Genomic DNA, 9,562 nt, shown 5'->3' on the forward strand with positions numbered 1-9,562 from the left:
GACCTGAAAATATTTACAGATGCATTAGTTACTATCTCACTCCTGAGGAAGACACAAATTTTACCCATGTATTATGTATTCCAAAGTTTCACTGTCACTGACCTAGCTCTTGAAAACTCATTTAATAACAAAACTGTGTCTCTCACCTTTGGCTGGGTAGTCAGTTATTCCACTGTCATGTTGCCTTATACCAAGAAGTCTGACTGGGAAAAGAGGAACAATTATGTAGGCCCAGTAATAATCTTGTACTACAGACTAAAACTGTCGATAGCCAGGCATGATAACACACACCTGTAATCCCAGCAAGCAAGAAGATGAGGCAGGAGAATCGAAAGCACGAGGTCACCCTGGGCTACACAGCAAGTTCAAGGCTGGCATGAACTATACAGTGAGACCCCGTATAGTCAAATAAACACACAAACAAAAAACCTGTTAATACAGCTTCGTAAAAAACCCTCCAGCTTATCAAGTTTAAATAAATAAAACAGGTTCCAGGACTATGTCAGAGTGAAAAACCAAGAGAAATAATATAAAGGTTTAAAGATGGATTATGAGGCCCTACTCTTTTAGTTTTCCAGTAACCCTGATTTGGGAGAGAACATACCTTGTCCATATGGAAAATCAAATCCAATTCACAAACATTTTCAAAACACTTATCTAGAGTCTCTACAAAAACCTAGAAAAGAAAAAGATAAAAAGAGAAATAAGAACAGGTTCATAAATGTCATACTTCAAAATAAAGGGGAAATAATGATACTATTTACTTATGATGAATCTCAAAGCCAAACAAACTCTCCTCCTCTTTGGCAGGAGATAATTTGCATTTTTTGAGATAGGGTCTCACTATGTAGTTCAGGCTGGCTCTGAACTATGTGTAGCCCAGGATAGCCTGGAACTCACGGTGTTCTTCCTGCCTCAGCCTCTCAAGCACTGGGATCACGGGTAAGCACCACCATGCCCAGCTAAACTCTCCCTTTTGTTTCCTTTTGTGTCCTGCTTATCCCAGTTCAGGGGGACAATCTAAGACAGGGAAAGCTTGTTTTTGGTGTGGCGATATAACCATCGAATTGTCATTATTAGTATTAACATAGTTTTGTCTGTTCATTCAACATTAACTTCAAAAAGCTATAAATCAGCTTAATTTACATGTCTACAATTTAAACTTTTTAGTATAACGTATCAGAAAAGCATACAAATGATAAAAACACAGCTTACTGAATACTCAAAATGAATATAATCATATAACCATAATCCAGATATCATCCTTAACTTCTTTTCTGCAGTGGTGGGGATGGAATCATGACCTTGTGCATGCCAGGCAAACGTGAGCACTGAGCTACTTCCTGCACTTTCTTATCTCTTCCTCAGAGAATGACTTCATTCAACTGTATCACCATCAGCAATGTCATCAACTGTTCAGCACTGCATGAAAATGGGTTTCACTTGAGGTCTGCAAGTGACCAGAAGCAGGCACACCCTTCCACTGTGGCACAAGATGGGTGCAAACAGGCAAACCATCCTGTGGTGGCCCACAGAAGACCTACTAGCCATGAGGGACCAAGGCACACAGTTGGAGCTGATCTCACTCTGTCTTTTCTTTCTTTTCTTCTCTCTCCACCTCCCTTTCCCTCTTAATTCCTTAACTTATTTTGCTCTATTTTGTATTTTTAGCTGAGTTTAAAATCTTTATATAGCTCTTACAGTTTTTTTTGTGCAACCCTACCCCCTACCCCCACCCCCACACCAGGGATTGAACTCAGAACCTTGTGCTTGCAAGCCAGGTATGGTGCCACTGAGTTAAATCCCCAGCCCTCGTAGTTTTTTTTGAGAAGCACAGGAAGGACTTTATTTGGCAGGAATTTAATAGCATACATTCAAAGAAACAGAGTGAAGGCCCTCGAGAGACGTGTTACTGTTTGAAGCTACAAATATTTATGTTTTTGGCAATAGAAATCTGGAATATTGCTTGGTATGGTGGCACACATCTGTAATCCCAGCACTTGGGAGGCTGAGGCAGGAGGATCGCTGTGAGTTTGAGACCAGCCTGGGCTACATAGTGAGTACTAGGTCAGTCTCAACTACACAGTGAGACCCTGTCTCAAAAAACAAAATGAAACAGAACAAAAAATCTGTGGAATATGTGAATGTAGAGGAAGTTCTGTCACAGAACTTCACAGTTCTGTCACAGGTGTCGGGAAAAGGGTGGTCCACTTGCAGAAAGACAATTCAAGGAAGATCAGTTCACCCACAGGAATCTTATAGAATTTTTGCATCTATTCCTGGATATCACATGGAAGTTTTTTGGTACCAAGGATAGAACTCAGGACTTTGAGCTTGCAAGGCAGGTGGCAGTACCACTGGGCTAAATCCTTGGCCCCTTATGGAATCTTTTGCTATTATAAATGAATTCCTTATATTACATTTTCTAATTTTTCATAACTGTATATCATCTAAAAAGCAATGTTTTATATTTTTTTGTGTTCTTCATAGTGATTAAGGCAATTACTGATTTTTAAAAATAAATTTTATTTTATCCCAATCCCCCCCTCAAGCCTTCTCCCCTCCCTATGCACAGCATTGTTTCCATTTTTTCCTTCTATTTTCACTTTTTTTCTTGTCGTCCAAAGATCATAACTCTTAGTTTCTATTATTTTTACTTATGTGATCTTTCCAAATCCAATGCACACTAAATATTTAATAAACGTTCACTAAATTGTAAAGTTGTCTCAGTGCTGGGGACTAAACCAGGGCCCTTGCATATGCTGCACGCCAGCCTTACCCCACATCTCAGTTCCTATGAAAGGAAAGCACATAATTTCTAACCAATTTCTCATTGTCAAAAAAACTTATAAAAATCGCTTAAATCCAGATTGCACAGACTAAAGTATCAAGTTTCTTTTCCATAAGCTATAAGTAAAAAATATAAATGTTTAAATGTTGTTTGATTCGATGGCTGAAAGGAAATTTAAAAACATGAAAACTAAATACCGCATAAAGGTAGAAACCAATAAATCCCCAAGCTCTGAGTCTGAGGGCTGCTCCCGTGCTTTCCCAGAGCGCCATCTGGTGGACATCTGGCGCACATCTGGCAACTTTTGCCACTATCAGGAGACAGGTCAGAGGAAATGCAAGGTTCTTACACAAAAGCCCCAGCAAACTCTTTCTTTCCTTTCCTTTCCTTTCCTTTCCTTTCCTTTCCTTTCCTTTCCTTTCCTTTCCTTTCCTTTCCTTTCCTTTCCTTTTTCCTTTTTCATCTTCTTTCCTTTCCTTTCCTTTCCTTTCCTTTCCTTTCCTTTCCTTTCCTTTCCTTTCCTTTCCTTTCCTTTCTTTCTTTTCTTTTTTCTTTTCTTTTCTTTTCTTTCCTTTCCTTTCTTTTCTTTTCTTTTCCCTCTCTCTCTCTCTCTCTCTCCCTCTCTCTCTCTCTCTCTCTCTCTCTCTCTCTTTCCCTCCCTCCCTCACTCTGTCTCCTCCCTCCCTCCCTCTGTCTCCTCCCTCCCTCTCCTTCCTTCCTTCCTTCCTTCCTTCCTTCATTCATTCCTTCCTTTCTTTCTTTCGGTTTTTTGAGACAGAGTCTCACTATGTAGTTGAGACTGACCTGGAACTCACTATGTAGCTCAGGCTGGTCTTACAGGCGTGCACCACCACTCCCGGCTCACCACCAAACTCTTTTAAATTCCTGCCCTCCTTAGCTGTCAGCACATACCTGGATGAGGTCCAAGATCCCAAGTTCACTCTCTGATGAATCCACACAAAATACAAAGTATAGGGTAGCATAGTGCCGGTAAATCAGTTTGTAATCTGAGCCACCAATCAAACTGTGGAAGACAGGAAACATTTAAATCCCTGTGTCTTAAACAAATCAATAAGACAATGAATGTAACTGTACTGTATTCCTAAAATGTACCAATAAACTCAATTAAAGCTGAAAAAAAAACCAAAAAACAAATCAATAAGAAATACTGTGTTAACTCATGAGAAAGGGCCCAAAAGAAAAGAGGAACCCTGCCAGGCATGGTGGCTTATACCTGCAATCTTAACTACGTGGGAGGCTGAGGCAGGCGGATCACAAGTTTGAAGCCAGCATGGGCTACTCAGTGATGCTCTATCTCAAAACTTAAAAAGGACTGGGAATGTAGCCCAGTGGTAGAGTACTTGCCGAGCATGCTACAGGCCTTGGGTTCAATCACCATAGATGGCTAAGTGCTAGAAGGAGGCCATGTGTACTACATGATGGGCAAGTTTGGCAGAGGCATCCAAACCCCATTTCCTCACCTTTTCTCCTGCCTATCCTCCCAGGGACCTGACATGTAAAAGAGTACAGCTAAAGCACGATAATGAGCTGCTTCCCAGAGGCCTGGGTCTTTCCCTGCACCGCTCAGGTTGCATGAGGACCCCAACACTTGACCATGCCAGAAGTAGCCACAATGATCAAGACTACTCCAAGCAGACAGATGGGGAGAAAATGAAACTGACAAATTACCTTCCTCCCTCTAAGAAATTACAGATGTTGTCATCTCGCTTGAGAACTAGATGGAAAGTCTCTCGAACGATCTGCTGTTGGATTTCTTCTGGCTATGGAACAACAGAAAAGTGAATCAGTGGAAAAGTTTGAAAAAACTAAATCCCACTGATGAGGACAGACAGGGACGGAAGTGCTTCCAAGTCCAGAGCAACCTGAACATTTAGTGCTAGTTTCCAGAAGGATAATAGTGATAGTAGCAGGCCAGGTACGGTGGTGCAGAGAGGGGTGGGATGAAGGAGGAATTATTTGAGTCTGGGAATTCAAGACCAGCATGGGCACTGGCAAGAGCTGGTCTAAAAAATAAAACAAAGGGGCCAGGGATTTAGCTCAGTACCAAAAAGCAAAACAAAACAAAACAAAAAAGTGTAGATTAAAAAAAAAACAGAGTGATTCTATGGGAGAACAGACAAGGCTCTGCTATAAAAATTTAAAGAGTATATTTACCAAGATATCTTAATCACTAAGCATTACTGAGCTATAGCAAACTGATATTTACTTATTTAGTTAGTTTTTGAGACAGGGTCTCATTATGTAGTTCAGGCCAGTCTTGAACTCATTATGGAGACCAGGTTGGCCTCAAATTCATAGTGATCCTGCCAGGCGTGGTGGCGCACGCTTGTAATCCCAGCACTCAGGAGGCTGAGGCAGGAGGATCACTTTGAGTTTGAGACCAGCCTGAGCTACATAGTGAGCTCCAGGTCAGTTTCATTACATAGTGAGACCCTGTCTCAAAAAACAAACAAACAAACAAACAAAAAATTCATAGTGACCCTTCTGCCTAGGCCTCCAAACTGCTGGGATTACAGGTATGTGCCATCACGCCCAGCAAGGAAACTGATGTTTAAATCTGTAAAATGGTATTTAAACTAGGAAGGGAGAATAAACTCCCACACGACGTCTAAGAAAAACTAGACTACCCAATTTTGAAGTGTTTTGTCTCCCTCTGGAAAACATCTTTGACTAGTAAATAAATCTCAGTGGTTCTAACACTTTAAAAGATCAAGTTGTAATCAGGTACATGTTTCAGAAAAGCAAACTCAAGGGAGAATGCTATACAGCACTTGTCTAGCATGTGCAAGGCCCTGGCTTCCATCCCCCAAAACATACCCTCACTCACACACACACACACACACACACACACACACACACACTAAATTTGCCAAACTTGTACTGGTAATATAGCTACCACTTATAAGATGCTTTGTAAGAATACACACACACACACAAAATATATATATATATATATATACACACACACACACACACACACACACACACACACACATATACCAGGCCCACCTGCGCCCCTGGAGCAGGCTGGGCATTTGGCCCACTCTCCACCACTAGGCCATGCACAGGGAGGCACCTGGCCTGTGCCAACCTCCAAGGCCTCCCTGCAGCGCCCAGTAATGCAATCCACCAGTTCTGTGGCAGCCCCACTCCAGAGATATCTGGAAAGAGGAGGGAAATGGCTCTGAGCAGGGACTGCCTGCTGCACTTCAGATTCAAGGCGACCATGTTCTCAAGTAGCGATGAAGCTGTAATCAATAAAAAACTTCCCAAGGGACTCCTATTATGGATATTTTCTTTCCTCAATGTCATTACTTTGTGTCACTGTGCACACGTTTCTAGGATCTGGAATGTTTTTACTGTGTCCAATTGTTTTTTTGTTTTTATTTTGACTAGGGATCAAATTCTGGTCCTTGTGCTTGCCAGACAGGCAGCGGAACCACTGAGCTAAATCCCCAGCGAATGTTTTTACTCTGGATGGCAGCAACTGGCAGTGAATTGATATATTTGATTTCCAAGAGGGATACTGAGGGCCAGGTAGTGGAGAATACTTCAAAACAATGTGGAGGGTTTTTATGAAAGTTAAGTCTTCATAGGTGTCTTGGAGGAGACAATTCAGGAACTTTGCACAAAACTGTAGAACACTGAAGCACTGAATCCTAGCGGGTGTACAAAGACGACAGTTGTTATGTGTACTAGCCTTAGCAAGTTCTGTTCCAAACTCAGGCACCTTGACATGGCTTCCTGAACATCGATAACAAACATGTCTCTCAAAGCTGAGTGAGGGGTGTCCAATGCTGGAGCAGCTGAACATATCCTGGTGTGACCAAGTAACCAAGGATGGCATTCAAGCACTTGTGAGAGGCTGCAGGGGGCTGAAGGCCTTATTCTTAAAACACTGCACACAGCCAGAAGAAAAAGCTCTTAAGTACATAGGTGCACACTGTCCTGAGCTGGTGACTCTGGAACTTGCAGACTCACTTACAGTCACAGATGAAGGTCTCATTACTATATGCAGAGGGTGCCATAAGTTGCAGTCCCTCTATGCCTCTGGCTGCTCCAACATCACCATCCTGAATGTGCTACGTCAGAACTATCCATAGCTTAGAATATTAGAAGTCACAAGATGTTCTCAACTAACAAATGTGAATTTTACTACCTTGGCCAGGAATTGCCATGAGTTTGAAGAAATGGACCTGGAAGAATATGTTCAGACAACTGATAGGACGATAATCCAACTTTCTATACATTGTCCTCAACTTCGAGTATTCAGTATGTCCCACTGTGAGCTTATCACAGACGATGGCATCCACCACCTGGGGAATGGGTTGGAGGCGATCGAGTTGGACAACGGCCCGCTCGTCACAGATGTGTCCCTGGAGCAACTGAAGAGCTGGCACAGACTGGAGCAGATCAAGCACACGGGCATCAAGAGACTCAGGACCCACTTAGCCAACATTTAAAAGTCCACGCCTACTTCGCACCAGTCACTCCACCCCCATCAGTCAGGGGCAGCAGACAGCGCTTCTGCAGATGCTGCATCATCCTATGACACTAGAGGAGTCAGCCTTGGTGAACTGGATATTTAAGAACACTCTAGAGTTACCTGGCGCCTCCAGCGGAAGTGACCCCAGTGTTCTGGCAAGGATTAGAGTGAGGCAGTGTCCAGGTCCCCAGATCCACACATACCTATGCATCACACGCTCACCCCATCAAGCTCTGTGGCCAAGGGACTGAAGTTTGCGCTGGCTTTACCAAGTGGATTGGTAAAACTTAACCATTCCTGTCGGACATGCACAGAAGAGCATCACAGGCCAACACAGAGGGAAAGACACTCCAGCAGACTCAGTGTTACTGCTATGATGGTTTCTTTATTTTGTTAAGGGATTTCGGAACAGTAACTGCAGTCATCAGGGTCAAGGAAAGCATGGAAAACAATACATGATGTATCCAGGGACCAGAAAGGCATTTCTTTGCATCCTAGAAATGGCAGCCATTGTTATGAAATAACTACATAGCTTCTGTGCTTCCTGTTTCCATGACAACATGCTGAGCAAGCTCATAAAGAAGGCTTGTCCATTCCTCCTGTGTTTTAGTATTTGGCCCAAGGGTTTCTAAAGTACTACATTGAAATTGCTGTGTCTGGGCATGGTGGCGCATGCCTGCAATCCCAGCTGTGAGCTCACTGTGAGCTCGACATCAGCCTGGGCTACATAGTGAGTTCTAGGTCAGTCTCAACTACATAGTGAGACCCAGTCTCAAAAAACCAAAACAACAAAAAATTGCTGTGGTGCGGATGTGGTTACTCTAATTGTCACTGTCTGTATCACAGCACACACCTGTCTTCCACCTTTTGTGGCTCCCTCTGCACTCTTGCTTGGTATGTCCCCTGGTCACAATCTGCTACTCTCACAGTAGTTACTCTTTGGCTGTCATGTTTACAGTTTGCATTTTGGATGATTAGTTGGGGATAGCAAACATTTTTAAAAGAGACACTATCAATAAATATTTTCAATTCAAAAAAACATATATACATATACATATATATATATATATATATATACCAACAAAGTATTACTGAAAAAAGACTGAAAAATTCTATTTACAGAATTTTGAAGTTTTTTTCACCTACCATTCAGTCCCTACACACTTGAGAAAGCTCAACTATAAAGGATTCACTTGCTAACTCCCATATGACTTCCACTTATTCACCTAAATTTCCTAAGAACATTAAAAATAGACAATAGGAAGGAGAAACAGTAAGACAAAGTAAAAGCTCTAAAGCAGTCATCTTCAAGCGTAATAAACAAGGAAGGTGTCAACAAGGTGAGCTGGTTAAATGCAAACTATTTAGTGTTCTGAGTTAAGTCCTGAGACTGCAGTTCTAACAAGCTCAGGTGACATCAATGTTGCTCATGTGAGGTTCACACTTTGAGTCACAATGCACAAGAAAACATTACGACTGGACTTGCCCTGAGAGTCATAAAATATATCCATGTAATTTTAATCCTTTTTTACAGCACTGAATTTAGGTTTGAAATGGCTTGTTACTTAAAAGATATCAAATATTAAAAACAAAACAAAAACATGGAACCAGAAATGGTGGTACATGCCTGAAATCCTAGCACTTGTGAGGCTGAGGCAGGAGGATCTCCACCCTAAACTACACAATGAGACACAGTCTCAAAAAATAAAACAAAACAAAAACAAAAACAGTGTCATTGTTGGGAAATTATGTTGACTCACTGTGGGTAGGGAATGGCTCTCTATTTACTGAATGGATGACGAACTTGCTAATCTCTGGTCACCACAAATTTGAGTAAATCAATCAGTATTATCCTGGCTTCCATTTTCAGAACATATAAAGCTCAGAGATGTCAGGATGGTGTAAAACATTAATTCTGTATGCTCAGAAATACAAAACAGTGCTGTGAAGTTAGCTCAGTGGTGCTGCCACCTGCCTTGCAAGGCAAGGACCTGAGTATGATCCCTGGCACCAAAAAAATAAAAAATAAATCCACTTTACATTGTATACCTTAAATGTACCAATAAAATTAATTAAAAGAAATACAAAACATGCTAAGCATCAGCACATTTTTTAAATGACAAAACATCTTTTGAACTAAACTCTTTTATCTGGCTTTACAGGGAAGTAGAAGCAACAGTGGGGAAGTGGGGAAGTGATATAAAATATAAGACCAACTGATTTCTAGTTCAACAAAAAGACCCTGTCTCAAAAAAAAAAAAAAA

At 41.6% G+C, this 9,562-nt stretch overlaps 1 protein-coding gene and 1 pseudogene across 2 annotated transcripts in view; one reads left to right on the forward strand and one right to left on the reverse strand.

Annotated features, from left to right (window-relative positions):
• LOC104860070 (AP-3 complex subunit sigma-2) overlaps positions 1-9,562 on the reverse strand; it is a 53,304-nt gene that overhangs the window by 28,698 nt on the left and 15,044 nt on the right. For both annotated transcript variants that reach the window (XM_019207052.2, XM_010621073.3), the window contains 3 exons: positions 4,481-4,572; positions 3,704-3,815; positions 605-676 (listed from right to left, as the gene is read on the reverse strand). In XM_019207052.2, the coding sequence (XP_019062597.1) occupies positions 605-676; positions 3,704-3,815; positions 4,481-4,572 (276 nt within the window). The remainder of the gene's footprint in view (positions 1-604; positions 677-3,703; positions 3,816-4,480; positions 4,573-9,562) is intronic.
• LOC104860071 lies at positions 5,985-7,364 on the forward strand (annotated as a pseudogene).

The sequence above is a fragment of the Fukomys damarensis genome, unplaced genomic scaffold (assembly GCF_012274545.1).
Source record: "Fukomys damarensis isolate Sample0158 unplaced genomic scaffold, DMR_v1.0_HiC HiC_scaffold_7, whole genome shotgun sequence".
NCBI lineage: Eukaryota > Metazoa > Chordata > Mammalia > Rodentia > Bathyergidae > Fukomys > Fukomys damarensis.